Source organism: Bubalus bubalis, chromosome 13 (genome assembly GCF_019923935.1).
Source record: "Bubalus bubalis isolate 160015118507 breed Murrah chromosome 13, NDDB_SH_1, whole genome shotgun sequence".
Classification (NCBI taxonomy): domain Eukaryota; kingdom Metazoa; phylum Chordata; class Mammalia; order Artiodactyla; family Bovidae; genus Bubalus; species Bubalus bubalis.
The window spans coordinates 20,883,756-20,908,717 of NC_059169.1; the positions used below are offsets into that span (position 1 = coordinate 20,883,756).

The following is a 24,962-nucleotide window of genomic DNA, read 5'->3' on the forward strand; positions in this document are numbered from 1 at the left end:
AAATTTGTCCAGACCCCAGTATAGCTCCATGTGCCATTTAAAGAACCTTCGGACAGGTTGATAAAGGAAAGGTAAAACAGTCAAAAAAAATATCTCTTAATTTGTCAAGAAGCTGAAAAACACACAGCCTATGTGCTGGTGGCATTTTCCCATTAATGGCTATTTCATCTTCTCTAAATCTCAGCCTGCAAAGTAATCAAGACCATTTCTGAGGTCACATCTCTCTCTCTCCCTCTGTGTCTTACTCCCTCCCCGCCCCCTTCTCTCTCAACTTTCAAAACCTTTCAGACCCTGGACTCTGCCCTCTGTTTTCCCTTCCAGTTCTACATCTACTGCAGCTTGTTCTCTTTACTGATTTGAAGTTTCTCTTCTTTAGGCAGCTGAGGTAAGAAGGTCTCTTTGAAACTTTTCTCATTTCTCTGGGATTGAACATAATAATAGTCAGAAAGTTTGGCATGTGCTTCTGACCATGCTTCCACGGCCTCTGACATCAGTCAATTAACAGATATAACCCGAGAGTCTAAATATGCCCAGAATGCACTAACTCATTAGAAGATACAAATCACATTCTTTTATTGGTTTGACAAAAATTTACATCCTCTCTGAGGCGACATAACTATAACCCAAGATTGAAGAAGGGAGAGAGGGATTTGGGAAAGGAGCTGGGTCCTGAACTGGATTAAAGAGATGGAGGGACTTCCCTGGGTGTCCAGTGGTTGAGTCCACGTCTTCCAATGCAGGGGACTCAGATTCAATCTCTGGACGGGGAACTAAGATCCCACATGCTGTGCTATGTGGTCAAAAAAAGAAAAAAGGTTTTTTAAAAAAGAGATGGTAGTTTTAGGTAGGTTGGGGGAAAGAAAGGGGCATTTTAGATTGAAGACAGGCAGGGAACAGGACTATGACAGACACATGTAGTCCATATAGAGGACCATGAGAAGAAAACCTGGCTGCAGTGAAAGGCTTGAGTAATTAACTGTGAATTAAGGCTGGATCTGAGAGAATGCCTGGTTATCAGGAACTGTAAAAGTTGGGCAGAAACCATAATAAGATCCCACTTTATACCCATTAGGATGGCTGCTACCAAGAAAGCAGAAAATAACAAGTGTTGATGGGAATGTGGAGAAAATGGAATCCTCATGCATTGCTGGTGGGAATGTTAGCATAGGCTCTGTGAAAAACAATACGGTAGCTCCTCAAAAAATTAAACACAGAATTACCATGCAATCTAACAATTCTGCTTCTGGGCATAGCCCCAGAGAATTGTAAGCAAGTACTCCAGCAGATATTTGTACACCTCTATTCATAGCAGCATTATTCACAAAAGGCAAAAGGTGGAAGCAATAAGAGGGAGATATAAGAGGGAGGGGACATATGTGTGCCTATGGCTTATTCATATTGATGTGTGGCAGAAATCAACACACTATTGTAAAGCAGTTATCCTCCAATTAAAAATAAATACTTTTTTTTAAAAGATGGGAGCAACCCAAGTACCTACTGATAGATAAGCAAAATAACAACAGATAAAATATGGTCCATACACACAATGGAATATTATTCAGCCTTAAAAAGGAAGGAAGTCCTGACACATGCTGTAACATGGGTGAATCTTGAAGACATGCTAAGTTAAATAAACCAATCACAAAAGGATAAAACCTATATGATTCCACTATATGGGGCACCTATAGTAGTCAGATTCATAGAGACAGAAAGAGTGGTTGCTTGTTGCTAGAGAGTGGGAAGGGATGGAAGACTAGAGAATTATTTATTTCAGTTTTGCAGGGAAAAAAGTTCTATGGATGAATAGTGGTGATGAATGTCAACAATGTGAATGTATTTAATGTCACAGAACTTAAAAATGGTTAAGGTGATAAAATATATGTCATATATGTTTTCCCGCAATTTAAAAAAAAAGAAGTAATTTTTTAAAAAAGCTAGGCAGAAGAGTTTGGACAATAACAAAAGGCAATCATTTTTGGCTCCTGAACAAAGAAATGACGGAATAAAAACCTGTGTTTTAAGAAGATGAGGATGGCAATTGTTGCAGGAAAAGACAAATTAAAATCCTTTTGGAGAAACCCCATCAGGATGAGTCAGGGTCCTCTGTGGGACTGGAGAGAAAGGACTAGAAGGACAGACTTACATTTAGAGAAGTGTAGAGTACAGAACAAGAACCCACTTCAGAAAAACTGATTTTAAGAACAACTGCCCAAGGATAATTTTTAAGAAAATGACAAATAGGCATAAATACATTGGAAGTGAAATCCATTAATATTTTGGAAAAGTGCTTATAAAAATATGTTTGAATAGAGGATTGCATTTATCATGTAATGATCCTGATTTTATTCACAACTATTTAAATGGGTCCAAATTTCTTCTACTCTCTCTCTTGAATGACCCCTGTTATAATCTCCAGTCTCATCCGTCTTACTCACTGATCACTCCATAAAAAAGGTAGAAACAACAGCAGAATTTCTAGACCTGGCTGTTGTATATTTTGCAGTTCTCCAGATACCATTTTAGCATGCACTTTTACAAATGAGTTTCTAACTCACAAAAGTAGTTATATACTTCCTTGGAGGTTTTATTCTGTATAAGTATTTATCGTAAGGAATTTTTAAAATACAATAAGCTATATTCAAACAATGGAATGTCATTTTCCACTTCCACAAAAAAAAAGTTATGGATATGATAAATAGTTCGTAAGGAAGGAGAAAAATTTTATTCCAGTCAGTGTAGTTTTGCTTTATCAACAAAAGCACACGTAAAAGACACACTGGTTTATTCTTCCCTTTTCTAAGAGTGTTCAGCTGATGAAAACCCCAGTTGTAAGACTCTTTTCTTCTGCTTTAATTTCAGTTGAAGAAACTCCAGATTGGACCACAGTGCTCTCAGTGGTTACGGGGATGCTCGTGGTTTTGGTTGTCCTTTTTGCATTGCTTCTTTTCCTTCAATATAGACGACTTCGAAAAGGGTATACACCCTTAGTGGAGACACAGCTAAGCAACAGAAGATACACCGAAGAAGCCTAGATGCTCACACCTTGCTCTAGAGAAGAGGCTGCCTGAGCCGTAGGTCTGACTGACAACCTGCAAATGAATCCTCACTGTTCTTCCTTTCGTTGAAGGGCTTTGGTATAGCCCCTCCTGTTACAGTGATGATCCCAAGTATGGAAGATGTGTAGAAACTCTAGTTTCTGGTTTGCTTGTTTGTTTAACAAACAAGCTAAAGTGCTTGAGGGTATCTCTACCATCAAACAAAGGTACAGCTGAGGACAACTGGTGGTATCTGATAATAATTCCCCATACTGATTGATTAAGCCTCCTCGTGTTCTGATCCCCCCCCCCCAAATCAATACAGTGGACTCACTGAAATATGCAGGTCAGTGTAATTTGAGAACTGGACCAGGTCATGGTTACATCTTTCTTAACTCACGTTTCTTCCTTTGTAAAGGAGGGCAGGAATGTGGCAGGTGCTGCATGAGTCTCCAAGGTCTCTTTTAGGCATAAACATCTATGCTTTTAGGTGGATTCCTGATCATCTTCCCGAGGCTTCATTTTTCTTTTTCTTTCCAGTCTTTAAAATGGCCTTGAAGATGAAAATAGGCCTTATTTTCCATATGGGAATAAGAATGGATGAATGAATGATCAGTTTGGTTCTCTTTTATAAATTAGATGTTACAGAGTTTATAAAGGGTCTGCAGTTCTTAATAGCAGAGCTCTCACAAGAATCAATAGCTGAATAAACATTGATCCTATAGTGGTAAGTGAACAGACAAGGATTAAATTGGTTTAAATTAATCTAGTTGATTAATATACTGTTTTGAACTTATTAACGAGTACAGCATCACTCTTTCTGGGAAAGTCTGACTGGAGAAGTCTGGTGAGCTTCTAAGCCTGAACAGGAGACAATTTGATTAACATTCCATTGCCCTGATCATTTGGCTGAAAGTGAAAGTCCCTCAGTCATGTCTGACTTTATGCGACCCTACGGAGAAGGCAATGGCACCCCACTCCAGTACTCTTGCCTGGAAAATCAATGGATGGAGGAGCCTGATAGACTGCAGTCCATGGGGTCTGAGAGTCGGACACGACTGAGTGACTTCGATTTCACCTTTTATTTTCATGCATTGGAGAAGGAAATGGCAACCCACTCCAGTGTTCTTGCCTGGAGAATCCCAGGGATGGGGGAGCCTGGTAAGCTGCCGTCTATGGGGTCGCACAGAGTCGGACATGACTGAAGTGACTTAGCAGCAGCATGGACTATATAGTCCATGGAATCCTCCAGGCCAGAATAGAGTGGGTAGCCTTTCCCTTCTCCAGGGGATCTTCCCAACCCAGGGATCAAACCCAGGTCTCCCGCATTGCAGGCAGATTCTTTACCAGCTAAGCCACAACCCTGAACCAGTTCCTTTGCTGGGTAACCTCAGATGAAAAATTTTTCAAGCATTTGACTTATTTTAAAGAGTTGAATTTAAATTCATTAATGCTGCACTGTACTAATGGTTACTTACAAATGCCAATTGGTTAAGTCTTAGCATTTAAAAGCGAACCATCCGTACAAAATATAATAATTTAGAATTAAATGGTTATGATTCACTAAGTAATCATCAGATTATGAGAGATAAGAATGAGGCAATCTTTACAAAGATGTTTAGACTCACCAAGATGATCCCCACCTCTGAGATGTTAATGGCTTTTGAGATTTTTAAGGCAATTTCATCTGTTTCTATCTGATACCCATGCAGTAGGAGTGAAGCCATAGGAGTGGCCCTTCTGTCCACTCATTTCAGCTCCTCTCTACTGGAATGGATGTATGTGAATGGGATTAAGAGGTCTCTGTAGCCTTCTCCACATGGGAGTGCTAGAAGGTGCAAGGTTACCAAGACCCTGTGTTATCCCCTGGAATAAGACTTCAGACGCGAGAGAAAAGGACAAAGCTCAATCTGAACTAAGTGAATTTGAGTGGGTCTCATTAAGTATATCTAAGAGTAGGCTCAGCAGGTGAGAATTAAAACAGCCCAGGCTCCTGAACGGGGTGAAACCTTGCCTGGACCTCTAACCAGTGCCGCATGCATAGATCTCAATGCCTCCCTTTAACAGAGTTCATGGAAAACTCATCAATGAGTTATTAACATGGCCCACTCTGGAAAGTTTATGCTCTGACCTCAGAGTTGTTGGAGGACTAATTTTTACATCCAATTTGTAAACCAAAAGAGAAATATGTTAAGATGAAGATATAAATGTGCATGGTAGGTACGTTCCTGAAAAGTTGTGTATAAATCAATTATACATTAAAAGCACCAGGGGAAATTACTTTTTATGGATGAACTATTATGAATAATTCTATAAAGCACATAACCACCTCTAGCTTATCTTTCCAGTATATCAGAATTTTCATATATCGTATTCTCATAAGATTTGTTTAAAAGCAAGATCTGTCTGCAGTAGAAATAAAGACTAACCACTTATACTTAGCTCCTTTTAAGTACAGTGTGTGCAACTTCTCATAAATATTATGCTTTATGATGACTTCCTAAGAGAAATAATTTCCTAATTTTGTAGTTCATATTACAAGAGTAAAATTTTCTAGCATTTTCTAACATTACAATAAATCAATGATGACTGCCTTTCAGCAAATCTAAAGGTAGAATAAACCTGTAGAGTAAAAAGTTGCTATTTACTTGCAGTGAATACTATGCAAATGAACTTAGAAAATATCATTAAGCATTTTATGGCAATACATCTCAATGATGGGGGGAAAAATTCAACCTTGAAGAAAATGAATAGATTGGTTTATATGCTTCTCTCTGCAGTATAAGAAAACTTGTATGTATATGAATTATGATTTTAAAAGAAATGCTTTTTTGAAGCTAACATTCAAAAGTGAAATCCAATAACATCTTTCCTTTGTGAATTAAATTCTCTTCTAATTCTAAAATTCATTGACATAAATTTGTGATTTGCTTAGGATTTAACATTATTAATTATAATAATCCTAGTGAAAAATTCTAATCTCACATTAAGAAGAAGTAGAAAGCTATTATAAAGGAAAATAAAAATAAATGTTTTGCAGATTATTGTTTGTTGGTGGCTATTGTTTTTTAATTTGTGAACATCAACTCACATCTTTTTGGCACTCAATATATACATAAGATTTATGTATATGCATAAAATACATGAGTAACTACTTCACTTTGGAAAATAAGTCCTTAAACTTGGAGGATATTATGCTAAGTGAAATAAATCAGGCAGAGAAAGACAAATACTGTATGATTTCACTTACATGTGGAAATATACATATTCATTTATAGTGAAAGTAACAAAAAGAAACAGACTCACAGATATCAAGAACAAACTAGTTACCAGCGGGAGAGGGAAGGAGGGAGGGGTAGTCTGGGAATGGGGATTAAGAGGTACAAACTATCAGGTATAAAATAAGCTACCAAGCTGTATTGTACAGCACAAGGAATATAGCCAGTATTTTATAATATCTATAAATGAGTATAATAATCCAGTATAATTCTGAGTCACTATATTGTACACTTGTAACTTATATGATATTATACATCAATTATACTTCAGTTTAGAAACAAAGAAGTCTTAAAATAAACTGATGTTTCTACTTTCTATTGAGTTTCTATTGAGCTCCTACTTCCTAGCTCTCTATTTTACAAGCAGGAAAATGAGCTACTACCCTTTTCCCCAGGTAAAGAGTTACCTCTGATGTCCCTATAGTCTAAAGAGTGATATTGGAGAGGGAGGTGAGTAGGGAGGCCACTTGCAGTCATTGCCTAGGGAGGCAGGCTCCTTCTAGAGAGGCTATTAGCTCAGTCAACTTGTTGGAGACGCCAAAAAGAAGGAAAGTAGAGCCAATGAGGTCACGGTGACATGGTGTTCACTTCTACTAGAAGACCTGAAGCTTCTAGAGGTCAGCTTGTACAGCTCTCCATACTGCTCCAATGCTATTGTATCAAAGCACTTTAAGTACTTAGGAAATGTGTGTGTGCATCTGTGCTAAGTCACTTCAGTCATGTCCTACTCTTTGCGACCCCACTGACTGCGACCTGCCTGGCTCCTCTGTCCATGGACTTCTCCAGGCAAGTATTCTGGCGTGGGTTGCCATGCCCTCCTCCTGGGGGGATCTTCCCAACCCAGGGATCGAACCCAGGTCTCCTGAATTGCAGGCAAATTCTTTACTGAGCCACCAGGGAAACCCATGCTCATCACTCTATAAATATTTTTTGAATGAATAAACTACTCTCAAAGTAAAACTTTTCATTTAGGGCCCCTGGCCTGTGTTTGAACATTTACTGGATAAAACGTAAGATAATAGGGTTGTGTATCCCTGTCGTGAAATGAATAGCAGCCTATCTTTCAGATTGTGAGTTGTACATCTGCCAGATAGAATTTCACTCCACACAGTCTAGTACAGGGGGATACTCTTCAGCTACATTTTCTTCTTGGGTGTGCTTTTTCTCCACCATTTGTTGTTGTTGTTTAGACGCATAGTTGTGTCCAATTCTTTTGCAACCCCATGGGCTGTGTAGCCCACCAGGGTCCTCTGTCCATGGAATTCTCTAGGCAAGAATACTGGAGTGGGTAGCCATTTCCTTCCCAAGGGATCTTCCTGACCCAGGGATCAAACTTGGGTCTCCTGCATTGCAGGAAGATTCTTTACCACCTGAGCCTCCAGGGAAGCCCTCCCCACTACTGGTAGGCCTTAATTCTACCATTTATACAGACAAGGGTGGAAAGTGTAGACCTCACCATATCATTATTCCATCATCTGATTTCTTAAAAGCCTTGTTTCTGCAGAAGGAGTTAGTGGGCAAAATACTTAGCCAGGCAAAATCAGTGCCTTTCTTACATGGGTGGACCCATTGGTGAAATTAAAGACCCTCTCAAAGATGACATGATACTTTACTTATAATGGCAGTTCAAGATGAAAATAACTCCTGTGAATTTAATTATCCTTTGGCAGGTAGTTTAATGAAATCTTGAAAAAAAAAAACAAGAGAATTGTGAGAAGTAGAATAAAATCTTTGAAAACTAAACAAAACAAACAAAAATACAAGCTTCCCATTCAAGGATTGAATACTTGGTATCTTATCACTAACACTATTTTTATTAGGCAGAAACCATTAACTATTTGGCAACTTCCCAGGTGGCGCTAGTGGTAAAGAATCCACCTGTCAGTGCAGGAGACACAGAAGACACGGGTTCGACCCCTAGGTCAAGAAGATCCTCTGGAGTAGGAAATGGCACCACACTCCAATATTCTTGCTTGGAAAATTCCAAGGATAGAGGAGCCTGATGGGTTACAGCCCTGGGGTTGCAAAGAGTCAGACAAGACTGGGTTAGTGCGTGCGTGTGTTGGTGTGTGTGAATGCGTGCGTGCACACACTCACACACACACATATTAACCTACTTGTGTTATTAGCCACATTAATTCAAGCCATAGTTCTTGGATGTGATATGACTAAATTTGATCATTTCTTCTTCAAGCCATTCTCTGCTCCTTTGGTGATTCATAACAAAGCTTAAATTATTACAGTGTCTCCCAAACATAACTGTGTTCTCTGTGTTTTAAATAATGCCACATAGAGAGGATTAAGCTTGTCCTTCTTTATTAAAATACTAGAGATTTCACTGCCATGGTAGACATTCTGATTGCTCATTCACTTTGTATGTTATTGAATGTTCCTGAATTTGTAATGAGCACAGCAACCAGCCTGATTAATAACAGAGTGGAATTAGGCTCACAATAAAGCAAAACCTGCCCTCTTGTGTTTTAATAGAAAATTGCACAATTTTGGTAAAGTTTTCCTCTACTGTGGTTAAGTGCCTGGGGTCAGAGAAAAACAAATGCTGGAAGATTTGCCACGAATTCAGAAGTCAGAACAGTTAAAGTACGATATTTAGAAGAAAATGACTTCCTGTGCAGGCAAGCTTATCATATAATTAAAAGTCTTAGACTCCTTTCTAATATGCTTTGCAATGTTAAATGTTCCCCAGCAAGTCATAAAAATCTAGGGGACTATTTCAGGCCACTGGGCAAAACTCTTTTATATGCTTGTCAAATACACAGAGGATATAATTTAAACAGATTTATATCATCATACTGCAGTTGGAGATTGGGGAGATTTCTTTTTCAATTAAAAACTTATTGATGAGGGGACAGGAGGGAGGTTCAAGAGAGACGGCATATATGTATATATATATATATATATGCAGAAACTAACACAACATTGTAATTATACTTCAATTTTTTAAAATAACTTATTGAGAAGCTGATAAATTCCAGAAAAGCTTTTTTCTTTTTAGACAAAATATTGGATCAGTGAATTGTAACCAGATATAAATATCTGAATTTGGGTTTGGGTATGAGCAGTGTCAGAAAATGTCCATTACTGTGGAAAATTCACTTTTTAAGACTGGATTATTGGTATGATGGAGCCAAACAGAAATGTTTACCTGGGTGCCTGCAGTGACTTCTCTTACATTGCATGTGTGCATGCTAAGTCGCTTCAGTAATGTCTGACTCCTTGCGACCCCATGGACTATAGTCTGTCAGGCTCCTCTGTCTATGGGATTTTCCAGGCAAGAATACTGGAGTGGGTTGCCATGCCCTCCTCCAGGGGACCGTCCCGACTCAGGGATCAAACCTGCATCTCTTAGGTCTCCTGCATTGGCAGGCAGTTCTTTACCACTGGGCCACCTGGGAAGTCCTCTGTTATATTAGGTAACTGAAAAGATACTCAAATAGAAAAGAAAACATGGTCTCTATCAAGTTTGTGTGAAGCTTTTTCTTCTAGAGTGTGTACCCAGGGCAAGATTAGAGCGGGGGAAATGGGCAGGGCATTTGTTTACTTATTCTGAGAAGGTCCATTTTATTTTAATTTTTTGGCATGGTGTGCAGCATGTAGGATCTTAGTTCCCTGACCAGGGATCGAACCTGTGCACCTTGCAGAGGAAGCATGGAGTCTTAACCACTGGACTGCCATGGAAGTCCCCTTATTCTGAGAAGGTTTGTTTAAGTGAAAAAATTCAAATTTTCCAGCTGGCCTTATCTATTACGTATTCCCCTTCTTTGGTAGTTCTCTCTGAATGGAGTTTCAGACCCATTGACAGGGGCTGTTTTTAGAGACAATAGGGAAAAGGAAAAAAAAAATAAACACACACCTCAAAGCAGAAATGGGGAGATCAGATTCAAGACACTTAGATTGCCACAGTCTTCCCCAGAGGAAAATCATTTATTTACTCCCTACTATTAAATATATTTTATGTGGCACACTTTTCCTAAAACTTAATTTCCAATGCAGCAAATTTATTATTAACATTTCTACTTAAAGTCTCATTTCCAATATTTTTATTTGCTTCTTTGTCTTGACTGTTGCCACTAATTAGCTTCAGTTCAGTTCAGTTGCTCAGTCGTGTCTGACTCTTTGAAACCCCATAGACTGCAGCACGCCAGGCCTCCCTGTCCATCACCAACTCCTGGAGCCTACTCAAACTCACTTTCATTGAGTCAGCGATGCCCTCCAACCATCTCATCCTCTGTCATCCCCTTTTCCTCCTGCCTTCAATCTTTCCCAGCATCAGGGTCTTTTCTAACGTATCAGTTCTTTGTATCAGGTGGCCAAAGTATTGGAGTTGCAGCTTCAGCATCAGTCCTTCCAATGAATGTTCAGGACTGATTTCCTTTAGGATGGACTGGTTTGATCTCCTTGCAGTCGAAGGGACTCTCAAGAGTCTTCTCCAACACCACAGTTCAAAAGCATCAATTCTTCTGTGCTCAGATTTCTTTATAGTCCAACTCTCACATCCACACATGACTACTGGAAAAACCATAACTTTGACTAGACGGACCTTTGTTGGCAAAGTAATGTCTCTGCTTTTTAACACTCTGACTAGTTTGGTCATAGCTTTTCTTTCAAGGAGTAAGCGTCTTTTAATTTCATGGCTGCAGTCACCATCTGCAGTGATTTTGGAGCCACCAAAAATAAAGTCAGCCACTGTTTCCACTGTTTCCCCATCTATTTGCCATGAAGTGATGGGACCAGATGCCATGATCTTAGTTTTCTGAATGTTGAATTTTAAGCCAACTTGTTCACTGTCCTCTTTCACTTTCATCAAGAGGCTCTTTAGTTCTTCACTTACTGCTATAAGGGTGGTGTCATCTGCATGTCTGAGGTTATTGATACTTCTCCCAGCAATCTTGATTCCAGCTTGTGCTTAGTCCTTCTTAAAAGAATATTTGTCTTTCAAAAATCTTGCAGTTCAGTGCTGGGCCCAGAAGGGTGATATGGCTGGGGCTTGGCCTGCCTCACAATGTCTGCCATTTTCAATTTTCATTCTGTTGACTGTAATCTTGCTGCTTATATATACTGGTATTTATATCCAATCCTTGGCATCCAGCCTCCTGGACAGAAATAAAACTGGGTTGTTGGATATATTTTGGAAGTGTGCCAGAACTGGTGAACGGAAGAGTCCTTATGTTGCTGTGTGCCGTATTGTGATGGCCTCCAGCATCCTTTTCATACAGTAGCTTGGAAAAAGGCCAGAATTCAGTTGCCATCATATTTAAATATGACAAAAAAGGACTTATCTGCAGAAAATAATACAAAGAACAGTTAACCCTTTTATCTCTGAACATCGAATGAGCTACAGTTTCAGCTGCTGTTCTCTATTTTTGTTATTGGACCAATGTTCTATATAAACAATTAGGATGCAACATTTAATACTCAGAGTTTAAATAAGTCTGTAACAGTCAACCTCATTACTGTCACTACAATATTACAGTCTGCATATGTCATTCTGTTGTGCCAGATACCAGTTTTACTAGTGAGGTATCTTTAAGGCACATAGTAGAAAACAAAATTGGTGAATTATTCAAGTTCCTTTCACTGTGATTTGGAAATGGTAAATCTTTATCGAACGGAAAAAAAAAAATCTTGCAGTTTACAGCAAGGAGAAATGCTCAGTTAAACCGCAGGTGTTGATGCTTTGTCTCAGATCTGCTTATTCAAACCAATGATCAGCCTTGGAAACAGAAATGTAATCTGAATCGCAGACCACGCAGTTCTCTCTGTACTGTTTTTTGTTCTTCAGTTGTGGCCAACACATCGCTTTCAGCCTTCTCAGCTCTGAAACTTTGATTTGAGCTTCACACTTTCTTTTCCTTTCAGGCAGAATTTTACGATTCTGAGGCTCATAAACATTTTATAAACTCAAGGTTTCCTCCCTTTCTGTGCCTTTCTCTCCTCAGCCACTTCCTCTTATCAGAACGCAGGCTCCTTTGTGTTTTTAACACTCTTTCTTGAGATAGTCCCAACTCTTTGATCCTGGGCTGACTTGAAATTGTTCGCTGTCAGCGACCCAGAGCAGACATCTGGTGCGTCCCGGTGTTGTCTGCCGGCTCCTGACAGCATTGTCGAGCCTCCCTGACAATCAAAGAGCTCTTCCAACCCAGTGACATGCAAACTTGTCCCTTCTCTGCTCCAGTTTGTCACAGCCCACATTTCTCAACTTAGCTGCACAAAGGCAGGCAGGGATAAAATCATTCTGAGGTTGACGCTGGCCGCAATGGATACAAATTCATTGTTTTTGAAACAACAGCTACTCAGAACATCAAATTACTGTGAACCTGCCTTGCAGCTAGATGGCAGGAAACAACCTGTTTTTCAGGGCTTTCCAGGTTGCGCTAGTGGTAAAGGACCAATGCAGACCGATGTAAGAGGCAATGCCTAAGAGTCCCTGGAGGAGGGCATGGCAATTCACTCCAGTGTTCTTGTCTGGAGAAGCGCATGGACAGAGGAGCCTGGTGGGCTACAATCTATGGGGCCGAAAAGAGTCGGACATGACTGGAGCGACTTAGCACGCACACACATGCTTTTTTGCTTGCTGGAGAAAGGATGCTGCCTAGTGGCTTTTATCACATGTGCTCATTTGTGTTGGAGGTCTCAGAGGGTAAGCGCTGCGCGCTCTGGAAGTTTTGCTGAGACTTCTGGGCATGGACCTAACTACACAGAGTCAAAGGAGAAAAGACAGACTCTACAGCTCATTTCTTGTTTTATCTGTCATCTTCCCCCCAGTAAAACATGTTCCCTTCACACAAAAATATGCTACTTAAAAAGCCCACTACAGTATTTTTTCCCCCATTCAAACCACCAGTAAGTGATCTGACCTTAATTATGTCCCTGCATGAAATCTCTGGCAGTTGAAGGTAAGGGTTCTTAGCTCCCATGAACAGTACTGTGTTTCCTGAGCCCGATCACAAGTCAGCATTCAGTATAATCTGAACATAATTCTGCTCTTGACCCTTGGCAGGTACTTTTTCATGCTGGTTGGCCTTGACACTGGCTCAGTGGTTAGAGAGGGCTCCCAAGGGCTATTTTCAATTGGCAAAAGGGCACTTTGGGGATGAAATGCAAACTGGCCTCAGCTGGCGTGGAAGTGAAATGCATTAAAAAAGTTACTTTATTTTTTTTAAAACTACTTTTTGTGGAAATATATATATATATAACATAAAATTTGCCATTTAACCATTTTGAAGTGCACAATGGGCTTCCCGAGTGACTCGACAGTAAAGAAGCCCTCTGCCAATGTAAGGAGATGTAAGAAACGTAGGTTTGATCCCTGGAGAAGGAAATGGCATCCCACCCCAGTATTCTTTCCTGGAGAAGCCCATGGACAGAGGTGCTTGGCTGGCTACAGTCCATAGGGTCACAAAGAGTTGGACATGACTGAGCATGACAAATGCACACGTGTAAAATACAGTGGCATAAATACATTCACAATGGTGTTCAACCATCACCCCTGCTATTTCCAGAATTTTTCATCATCCCAAACAGAAACCCATACCCACAAAATAATAACTCCCCAAACCTTCCTTTTCCCACCCCCTAGAAAATTTAACAAGACTTTGGGAAGTCTCCACTATCTCTCTCCTAAGAACCTCAGCTCTCTTATTTGGGTGGAAACCTAATTACCTTAAACCAATTACTCTGTTCCATGTCTTTGGCTTCAGTGTTTCAGCCATGAATGAAAACTGAAAGTGGAAACATCAGAAAGGGATCTTTACTGAGGATTTTAGGAAATAAAGCCAAAAGTTATGGTCTCATCCCTAAGTGGCTTAGTGTACAGATGTGAGGTCTGAAATTGAGCAGCCATTTTATCTCCTTGAGGGAGAATTTGAAGCAGTCAGGGAGTACCCCAATTTTTTCCTTAATTTGGGCCACTTTGAGTTGGGTTTTCTTACAATATGAGAAATCTTAACTGATAAACTCACCTTCAAGGAATTTAAAAATAAAGTGAGGAAATAAAGAAGTTCATTTATTTTATTTTTGGACACCATAATCCATGCTTCCAATTGAGTAAAAAGGAATTCTTTGTTCTTTTAAGACTCTAAGAGAAACATCAGATCAGATCAGATCAGATCAGTCGTTCAGTCATGTCCGACTCTTTGCGACCCCATGAATCATAGCACGCCAGGCCTCCCTGTCCATCACCAACTACTGGAGTTCACTCAGACTCGCGTCCATCGAGTCAGTGATGCCATCCAGCCATCTCGTCCTCTGTCGTCCCCTTCTCCTCTTGCCCCCAATCCCTCCCAGCATCACAGTCTTTTCCAATGAGTCAACTCTTCACATGAGGTGGCCAAAGTACTGGAGTTTCAGCTTCAGCATCATTCCTTCCAAAGAAATCCCAGGGCTGATCTCCTTCAGAATGGACTGGTTGGATCTCCTTGCAGTCCAAAGGACTCTCAAGAGTCTTCTCCAACACCACAGTTCAAAAGCATCAATTCTTCGGCGCTCAGCCTTCTTCACAGTCCAACTCTCACATCCATACATGACCACTGGAAAAACCATGGCCTTGACTAGACGAACCTTTGTTGGCAAAGTAATGTCTCTGCTTTTCAATATGCTATCTAGGTTGGTCATAACTTTCCTTCCAAGCAGTAAGTGTCTTTTAATTTCATGGCTGCAGTCACCATCTGCAGTGATTTTGTAGCCCAGAAAAATAAAGTCTGACACTGTTTCCACTGTTTCCCCATCTATTTCCCATGAAGTGCTGGGACCGGATGCCATGATCTTCGTTTTCTGAATGTTGAGCTTTAAGCCAACTTTTTCACTCTCCACTTTCACTTTCATCAAGAGGCTTTTTAGTTCCTCTTCACTTTCTGCCATAAGAGTGGTGTCATCTGCATATCTGAGGTTATTGATATTTCTCCCGGCAATCTTGATTCCAGCTTGTGTTTCTTCCAGTCCAGCGTTTCTCATGATGTACTCTGCATAGAATTTAAATAAACAGGGTGACAATATACAGCCTTGATGAACTCCTAGAAGAGAAGCGAAAAGCAAAGGAGAAAAGGAAAGATATAAACATCTGAATGCAGAGTTCCAAAGAATAGCAAGAAGAGACAAGAAAGCCTTCTTCAGCGATCAGTGCAAAGAAATAGAGGAAAACAATAGAATGCGAAAGACTAGAGATCTCTTCAAGAAAATTAGAGATACCAAAGGAACATTTCATGCAAAGATGGGTTCGATAAAGGACAGAAATGGTATGGACCTAACAGAAGCAGAAGATATTAAGAAGAGATGGCAAGAATACACAGAAGAACTGTACAAAAAGATCTTCACGACCTAGATAATCACGATGGTGTGATCACTCACCTAGAGCCAGACATCCTGGAATGTGAAGTCAAGTGGGCCTTAGAAAGCATCACTATGAACAAAGCTAGTGGAGGTGATGGAATTCCAGTTGAGCTATTCCAAATCCTGAAAGATGATGCTGTGAAAGTGCTGCACTCAATATGCCAGCACATTTGGAAAACTCAGCAGTGGCCACAGGACTGGAAAAGGTCAGTTTTCATTCCAATCCCAAAGAAAGGCAATGCCAAAGAATGCTCAAACTATCGCACAATTGCACTCATCTCACACACTAGTAAAGTAATGCTCAAAATTCTCCAAGCCAGGCTTCAGCAAGATGTGAACCGTGAACTTCCTGATGTTCAAGCTGGTTTTAGAAAAGGCAGAGGAACCAGAGATCAAATTGCCAACATTCTCTGGATCATGGAAAAAGCAAGAGAGTTCCAGAAAAACATCTATTTCTGCTTTATTGACTATGCCAAAGCCTTTGACTGTGTGGATCACAATACACTGTGGAAAATTCTGAAAGAGATGGGAATACCAGACCACCTGATCTGCCTCTTGAGAAATTTGTATGGAGGTCAGGAAGCAACAGTTAGAACTGGACATGGAACAACAGACTGCTTCCAAATAGGAAAAGAGAAACATACCAATGCATAAAGAAGGGCTCCTCTGAGGGTAAAGGAACAGTAGAATGTAGTCACTTAAATTATATATGGCATTTAAATTCCAGCTCAATCACTTGTCACCTAATCTTTTTTAACATTTATTTTTTCAACTTGTCTGGGCTCTAGTTTCCTCATCTGCAAAAGGACATCAATAACACTCCTCCTGCTCTGTACACATAGAGCTTGTTGTAAGACTGAATTGAGTTCATTTATGTAACTTAGTCAGAATACTGCCTGTGAATTAGACTAGGTGGTCAAACAACAGAAGTTTATTTTTTCGGTTGTGGAGGCTGGAAGGCCAAGATCAAGGTGCTGGCAGAGTTGGTTTCCTCTAAGAAAAGGTCTCTCTCCTTGGCTTGCAGACGGCCACCTTCTTGATGCCTCTTCAAGCAGTCTTTCCTCTGTGTACATGCAGTCTTTCCTCTGTGTACATGCACTCCTAGTGTCTCTGGTGTCTAAATTTCCTCTTCTTATAAGAACATCAATCAGATTGGATTGGGGGCCACCGTACTAGCCCCACTTTAACTCACCACTTGAAAGACCTCATCTCCAAGGCTGTCACATTCTGAGGTGCATGCATGCACGAGTGCTTAGTTGCTCAGTCATGTCCAACTCTTTGCAATCCCATGGACTGTAGCCTGCCAGGTTCATCTGTATCTGGGATTTTCCAGGCAAGAATATTGGAGTAGGTTGCCATTTCCTACTCCAGAGGATCTTCCTCACCCAGGGATCTAACCTGTGTCTCCTGAATTGCAGGCAGATTCTTTACCCACTGAGCCATCAGGGAAGCTCCTAAGGTTCTGGGGGTTGAAATTTCAACATATGAATCTAGGGGACATAATCCAACCTAAAACAGCCTGGAGCGAAGAAGTCACTGAATAAATGTTGATGTTATTTGTCAAATCTGTTCAGAACCCCGGAAGCGTGAAAGCAGTGCTGCAGAGTTCAGTTTCATTGATCAGAGAGGAAATTGTAGCTCCCAGCTCAAAAGTAGGCTCTGCAGAGTATGCAAAGATAGCTGAAAACCAAGCAGTGCTCCGCAGGAGGATGGCTGCTCTTTCATTCATGATGGAAGGACTCCTGTGATTTCTTGGTGGTCAGGTGGGGGTGGGAGTGTCACTGAGCCACAGATGGTTTCCTTGGGCATGAAGACCTCTCCGCTCTGGAGAGGAAGAAGTGGAAGGAGGGACGCACACAGATAGAGGAGCACTTCAAGGAGAGCCAGCCTGCCTGCTAAGCCCCAGAGGACACCACTGCCTTTTTCACTTGGTGGAGAGAGAACGGGACTGTAAATGGGGTGTGAAATGTTAAATGTGAGTGAACGTTAAGCAATTGACATGGCGTTTCTGCTTCATTACCAATTTCATTTTTTTCTGCTGTGAAGCCGGAGAAAACGGTCCTGGTTTCCAGGTTTTTCTAAGAGCTGAAGAACTTTAAGAATGGACTCAGGTTGGATTTACCACAGTTATTCCTTGGATCCTGTCCTGTCTTTGGTTTTCAGCCCCTGGTTTGGCTTTGAAGTGCATGAGAATTGGAGAGTCAGGAGGGGAAGCGCCGACTCCCCGTCTTTGGCTGGAGCTTGAGCTGTTCCCTGACTCACAGAACAAACAGGAGAAAAGAAGAGATTCTGCACCTGCTCAGCCACATGCGCCCCTCCCCGCCTGCTTAGCACATGCCTGGAAACTTGAAGGTTTCTATTTGTCATTTTAACCATCCAGAGGTCATTTCTTTCATCTTTGCATATTTTGCTGGTCTTTTCCATATTTGGGCATTGTAGGACATATTCTTCCAAAAATTATGCATTGATAATCTTAGTCTGATTTAGGAATTGCACGTTGGAGTTGCATATCTCAGCAAACCAATGAGAACTGTGAGCCACTCTCACAGGGGACTACCTGCCAGGCCACAGCTCAATTTCAAGGGTTGTTAGGTTTTTCCTCCCTGCAGAGTTTGTGCACTTTTCTGAGTATTTAATCTCATGCTTACTCCTTAATATTTTAGAAAAATGAGTAAAAAAAAATGAAGCAAAAAATGGCAGGGTGGTTCAAGAAGGAGGGTACATATGTATACCTATGGCTGATTCATGTTGAGGTTTGACAGAAAGCAACAAAATTCTGTAAAGCAATTATCCTTCAATTAAAAAATAAATTAATCAGTAAAAAAGGCAAAAAACCTTGCAGATTAGTGCCATGATAAGTTTCACAAATTTAATACATTGAGGACAAAAATGGAAATTTGTTGAGGGTTGATGTAGCCTCGATGGAATGTAAGTGGCTCATCTCTGGGGTTAATTGTGAAGGAAAAGACCAGAAAAAATAATAAAATTTCTGGAAATCATATCATCAAAGATTGTGTGGGAATGGTGAGGTGTCATTAAAAATTTGAGAGTGTTTCACTGTCTGGGAATCTGTATCCGCTGTTGGATCTTTAACGTCTTTGGAGATTGATTATCATTGGAATTCAAGTCAGCTGCTGTCAGGTGGACGGCAAGAGGCTAATTTTAATTGCAGTCCCAGACAGACTATTCTTTTTCATCAAGCCATTAACCAGATCCAAATAAGGTCTATTTATCTAAACTGTGGTGTTGGAGAAGACTCTTGAGAGTCCCTTGGACTGCAAGGAGATCCAACCAGTCCATCCTAAAGATCATTCCTGGGTGTTCATTGGAGGGACTGGTGTTGAAGCTGAAACTCCAGTACTTTGCCCACCTGATGTGGAGAGCTGACTCATTTGAAAAGAACCTGATGCTGGGAAAGATTGAGGGCAGGAGGAGAAGGGGACGACAGAGGATGAGATGGTTGGATGGCATCACCAACACAATGGACATGGGTTTGGGTGGACTCCGGGAGTTGGTGATGGACAGGGAGGCCTGGAGTGCTGCAGTTCATAGGGTCGAAAAGAGTCGGACATGACTGACTGAACTGAACTGATCTAAACTGTTAAACCTAAGGAAGACAACTGCTACATCCCCTACCCCTACCCCTACCCTGGAGATTGTATATTTACTGAACAAAATTTAAGGAAATAAAGGCAAACATAATAGGCCTTTTTATCACTCATCAATATTCCCAATTCAACTGACAGAAATTTGCATCCTTCAGTTCAGTTCAGTTGTTCAGTCATGTCTGACTCTTTGTGACCCCATGAATTGCAGCATACCAGGCCTCCCTGTCCATCACCAGCTCCCAGAGTTTACCCAAACTCATGTCCGTCGAGTCGGTGACGCCATCCAGCCATCTCATCCTCTGTCATCCCTTCTCCTCCTGCCCCCAATCCCTCCCAGCATCAAAAAGTCCATTTCTAAAAGTAACAGGCAGGTCTGAGATCACAATCTCGGGGTCCAGCTACCACCATGTCTCTTTCATGTTGGGTTAAATGACCGATGACCCACTAGTGAGAAACGTGGACTTCCCATCAGGGCATCGCCTTCTTGAATGACTCAGCACTGCTGGGACTTAGGCAGTCTTCAGTCTGACTTTATCTGGGAGGAAAAAGGCACCGGTAATTCATCAGTTATTTTTACTGCTACTTCTCATGACACCTCCCTACCACCCATTCCCCCGCTCTCCACCCCTCCTCTCCCGCCTCCCTGGCTCCTGGATGGATTTTGAAAATGGGTTGTAAACAGTTCACAGATTGCCCTGGTCGCCTCTGAGCTAAAGGATCTGTGCCCTGCTGTCCCTTTCCCTTTAAGACGGGACCTCCTTGGGATGCTGAGGTTGGCCCAGTTCTTCCAGTGCCACACACAGGCATCTCCTGGGTACCAGTTGCCCCAGGAACATGGGGTTTGGCATCCGGCTAGTCTTGTTTTTGAACTCACTGTCCCCTTTCTTTGCAAAGGGAAAGGATTATCTCCCTTCCAAACCTGGCAGCTTTTCCTTTGCAAACCTTAGAATTCTGCATCAGGAAGACCGGGAGGATTAAACCGCAGGAGGGCAGTAAAGAAAGAACATGGGGAAACCTCTTCCCAGCTCATCAGAAACTCAGAACAGAGCCTCCTTGCCACTCCTGCACTAAAAATGATTAGTATGTGAGAAGAGGGAAACAAGGCAAATCAGAAGCACTTCACATCAGTGGGCAAAACATATTTGTGATTAATCCCCATACTATAGAGGGCAGGCCATTTTTAAGTTTAAGGGCATAAGTTTTTGAACAGTTGCTCTAACTATGTGTATTTATGTGAACACTTTCATAATATTCTGTTGTATGTCAAGAAAGGGCCACATTTTATAAAACAGTTCAGTATTATCACAAATAATCTTTGGTTGCAAATGACTCTAGCAAGTACAAATGCTTCTTTTAGGAATCAACATGATCCTGGAAAAAAAAGAGAGAGGGGGCATGGGGAGAGAGCCACAGTTGTGGGTGGGGAGACAAGAGACTGAAATCCAGCCCCAAGTCTTCCATTTGCTGGCAGAGTGATTTGGGGCAACCAACCTGACCTCTCCTAGGTTCATTCTGCCAGGTTGGCATGGGAGGAGGGGATTAAATGATCTTCAAGACTCCACTAAACTAAAGAGGAGAAGCTACATGATATAATCAAAAGAACACTAAACTAAGAGGCAGAAAGTTAGGTCTAAATTCTCTTTCTAACATTTATTGGTTCTAGATGTTGGCCAAACTATATATAAATATATTCTCTGACACTCGAGTTTCTTTCACAAAGCAATGTAGTGCACTATTCATAGGTTGGTTGCAAGGACTGAGTTGGGTAACTTGTGTGAAAACGCTCAAAGTGGTGCTGGCATGTAGATGTTCAGCACTCATTCGCTGAATCTTCACTGGTGACTCTGAGGTTATGGTTTGTGATTATAAAAGGGAATGGAGGACTATTTCATATCCATGGGATTTTTGCCTTACTTACCTTCAGAAACTTTGGCTGACAAAGGCAAATAAAATGTAAAACAGAGGATAAAATATCAAAAGGTTAAAATGAAACAAAAGGAGAGAAGAATTGATAATATCTTTTTTTTCTGAACATAATTTAATTATAGAGCAGGACATCAAATCTAGCTTGGAGTTTCTTGATAGCTAAATAAAATGTAGGAATAATACATCAGCATTTACAGTTTTGGAGGGAATGATGCTGAAGCTGAAACTCCAGTACTTTGGCCACCTCATGCGAAGAGTTGACTCATTGGAAAAGATTCTGATGCTGGGAGGGATTGGGGGTAGGAGGAGAAGGGGACGACAGAGGATGAGATGGTTTGATGGTGTCACTGACTCGATGGACATGAGTCTGAGTGAACTCCGGGAGATGGTGATGGACAGGGAGGCCTGACGCACTGCAATTCATGGGGTCGCAGAGTCGGACACAACTGAGCGACTGAACTGAACTGAACTGATTTACAGTTAGCCATTGAACCTTTAAGAAAACATGCAACTCATGTAGAATTTGGTTTGTAGCATATAGTTTATCATGCCAGTCCTTACATCATTACAAAGGAAATGCTGATAACCTCAGGCAGTGTCTCCATCTGCAGTTTGAAAATTTATTGTGAACTGAAAAACTCAAAGATGGAGTAAAGATTTTTATTCATTTGTTTTGTTTTGAGGTTCAGAGAGTGGGAAAATAAGATTGGTTTCAAAATAAAATGATAATAAACCAACATTGGTGTTAGAAATAAAGAGAAAAGAATGGATACAGATTGTGTAATGTGAATGACTTCTGCGGGAGTCAAATACACTTATATTTCCATTTAAAACTTTCAATGTGCAATATAAAGCTTATCTAGCATATGCATTTTGTTTGTAAGACACGTCATAGACTCCTTGAGTTTAGGTATGTTAGACAGTGTTTCAGCTCTATGCTTAGGGACCATTAAACAGCAAAATCACCAACAAAAAACCACAAAAATGTGAACAGCATGACACTAAATAGACTGCAAAAAGGACTGCTCTTCTTGTTGTTTAGTTGCTAAGTCATGTCCAATTCTTTTATGACAGCATGAACTGTAGCCCACCAGACTCCTCTCTCTGTGGGGTTTTCCCGGCAAGAATACTGGAGTGGGTTGCCATTCCCTTCTCCAGGGGATCTTCCTGACTCAGGGATCGAACCCGTGTCTTCTGCACTGCAGGCAGATTACACTGAGCCACCAGTGAAGACCTGCAAAATGATCTCATTTATAATCGAGGAACTGAAATGAGAGACCAGGGCATTGTCTTGTTTGACCTCAGCTGGGATGTGTGCTCAAGGGACTCTTATTTTTCACTGCTCCATGCCTATGTGTGTCTGTGGGTAACTGTAGAAGTGCCTGAGTATTGGTTTGGGACTAACAAATTTTAGCAAGTATACAAGTTTGCAGATATGGAATCTGCAAATCATGAAGATTGACCATGCTGAGGAGAAAGTACAAAAACATCAGCTAGGTACTTAATTCTAGTATTTAATGTAGATTTTGCAAACACCAGAGTTTGGTCTATTTGGGGCATAAAACAGCAAATGAAAGTGAAAAGATAACACAATACAAAGTGAGTGCCTGGCATGTTGCATCCAATTCATATGAGAATGAAAATCACAGTTATGTTGGCAGAGCCAACAGAGGTTTCTGTTGTTTGTGTTGCTATTGTAGCTGTCGTTAACAAGACATTCCATAAAGTTAGGTCATCTAAGCATAAGTCAATTTTTCACAGAGGTGAGAAGTGTGTACAACAGTGTCAAAGACTGTTCCAGAGTGAATTCCTGGTGTTAAACTCAGAATTGAATAAGCATAGCAGGAACAACTCCTGGGTCATTGGCTGGAAGAGATAGTAAGTTTGAGCTGTGATGCTTTTCTGGAGCGTTCTAGATTCTCTGGAAAGGAGAGTATCAGGGGCTCTGAGTCCTAGTTTGAAAATGTTGCTGGTGAATTTGAGGTTCTTGCTTCATGACAAAGAATTCAGAGATGAGGTAATAGGTAAGAAGTGGATTTGTTTAGAGAGAAAATTCTGCAGAGGGGCCTGGCAGGTCTATGGGGTCACAAAGAGTCAAACGCAACTGAGCCATTGAACACACACACACACATATTCCACAGATGAAGTGTGGACCATCTCAGGAGAGAGAGAGAGAGAGAACTTTGAAATATGATTGGTTCGTTTTTATGGGCTGGGTAATTTCACAGGCTGATGAGTGGGAGAATATTTTAATTATTTTTGGAAAGGAGTAGAGATTTCCAGAAATTGAGCCGACACCCGCTTTTTGGGCTTTATGGTTAGGCTCAGAACGGTCATGGCTCTGCTGGGTATATCATTTAGCATGCTAATATATTACAGTCAGCATATAACAATGCATTACAATAAGCATATAATGAGGTTCAAGGTCTATTGGAAGTCAACTCTTCCACCATCTTGGACCTAAGTTGGTTCTGACCAGTTTTTGTCATGTCCTATGGCTATATGCAGAGTACATCATGAGAAACGCTGGTCTGGAAGAAGCACAAGCTGGAATCAAGATTGCTGGGAGAAATATCAATAACCTTAGATATGCAGATGACACCACCCTTGTGGCAGAAAGTGAAGAGGAACTAAAAAGCCTCTTGATGAAAGTGAAAGAGGAGAGTGAAAAAGTTGGCTTAAAGCTCAACATTCAGAAAACAAAGATCATGGCATCTGGTCCCTTCACTTCATGGGAAATAGATGGGGAAACAGTGGAAACAGTGTCAGACTTTATCTTTTTGAGCTCCAAAATCAGTGCAGATGGTGACTGCAGCCATGAAATTAAAAGACGCTTACTCCTTGGAAGAAAAGTTATGACCAACCTAGATAGCACATTGAAAAGCAGAGACATTACTTTACCAACAAAGGTCTGTTTAGTCAAGGCTATGGTTTTTCCTGTGGTCATGTATGGATGTGAGAGTTGGACTGTGAAGAAAGCTAAGCACCGAAGAATTGGTGCTTTTGAACTGTGGTGTTGGAGAAGACTCTTGAGAGTCCCTTGGACTGCAAGGAGATCCAACCAGTCTATTCTAAAGGAGATCAGTCCTGGGTGTTCTTTGGAAGCAATGATGCTAAAGCTGACACTCCAGTACTTTGGCCACCTCATACAAAGAGTTGACTCATTGGAAAAGTCTCTGATGCTGGGAGGGATTGGGGGCAGGAGGAAAAGGGGACGACAGAGGATGAGATGGCTGGATGGCATCACTGACTCGATGGACGTGAGTCTGAGTGAACTCCGGGAGTTGGTGATGGACAGGGAGGCCTGGTGTGCTGCGATTCATGGGGTTGCGAAGAGTCGGACACGACTGAGCGACTGAACTGAACTGAACTGATGGCTATGCCATTCCTTTAAAGGTTGTGCCCTGCCCCATTTCCCTCTATTCCAAAAAAAGGGACTAGAAAGTAGGTTTAAGGATTTAGGTGATCACCTTTTTAATGATTATAAAGAGGGAGATTACAAGCTGATTTGGGGGAGAAAGATTTCTGCTCCCAGATCTGTCTTTACCAGCTGTATATTGAATGAATGGTGTGTTAATCTCTCAGTCATGTCTGACTGTTTGTGACCCCATGGACTGTAGCCTGCCAGGCTCCTCTGTCCATGGAATTCTCTAGGCAAGAATACTGGAGTGGGTAGCCATTCCCTTCTCCAGGGATCTTCCTGACCCAGAGATCGAACCCAGGTCTCCCACATTGCAGACAGATTCTTAACTGTCTGAGCCACTAGGGAA

General features: G+C 41.1%; 1 protein-coding gene and 1 pseudogene across 1 annotated transcript in view; both read left to right on the forward strand.

The window, feature by feature from the left end:
• DCT (dopachrome tautomerase) overlaps window positions 1–4,058 on the forward strand; it is a 41,261-nt gene extending 37,203 nt beyond the window's left edge. The window contains exon 8 of the mRNA XM_025263246.3: window positions 2,860–4,058. Within this exon, the coding sequence (XP_025119031.3) occupies window positions 2,860–3,032 (173 nt within the window). The 3' untranslated portion in view covers window positions 3,033–4,058. The remainder of the gene's footprint in view (window positions 1–2,859) is intronic.
• Window positions 4,059–11,213: 7,155 nt separating this feature from the next.
• Window positions 11,214–11,550, forward strand: LOC123464835 (annotated as a pseudogene).
• Window positions 11,551–24,962: the final 13,412 nt, after the last annotated feature.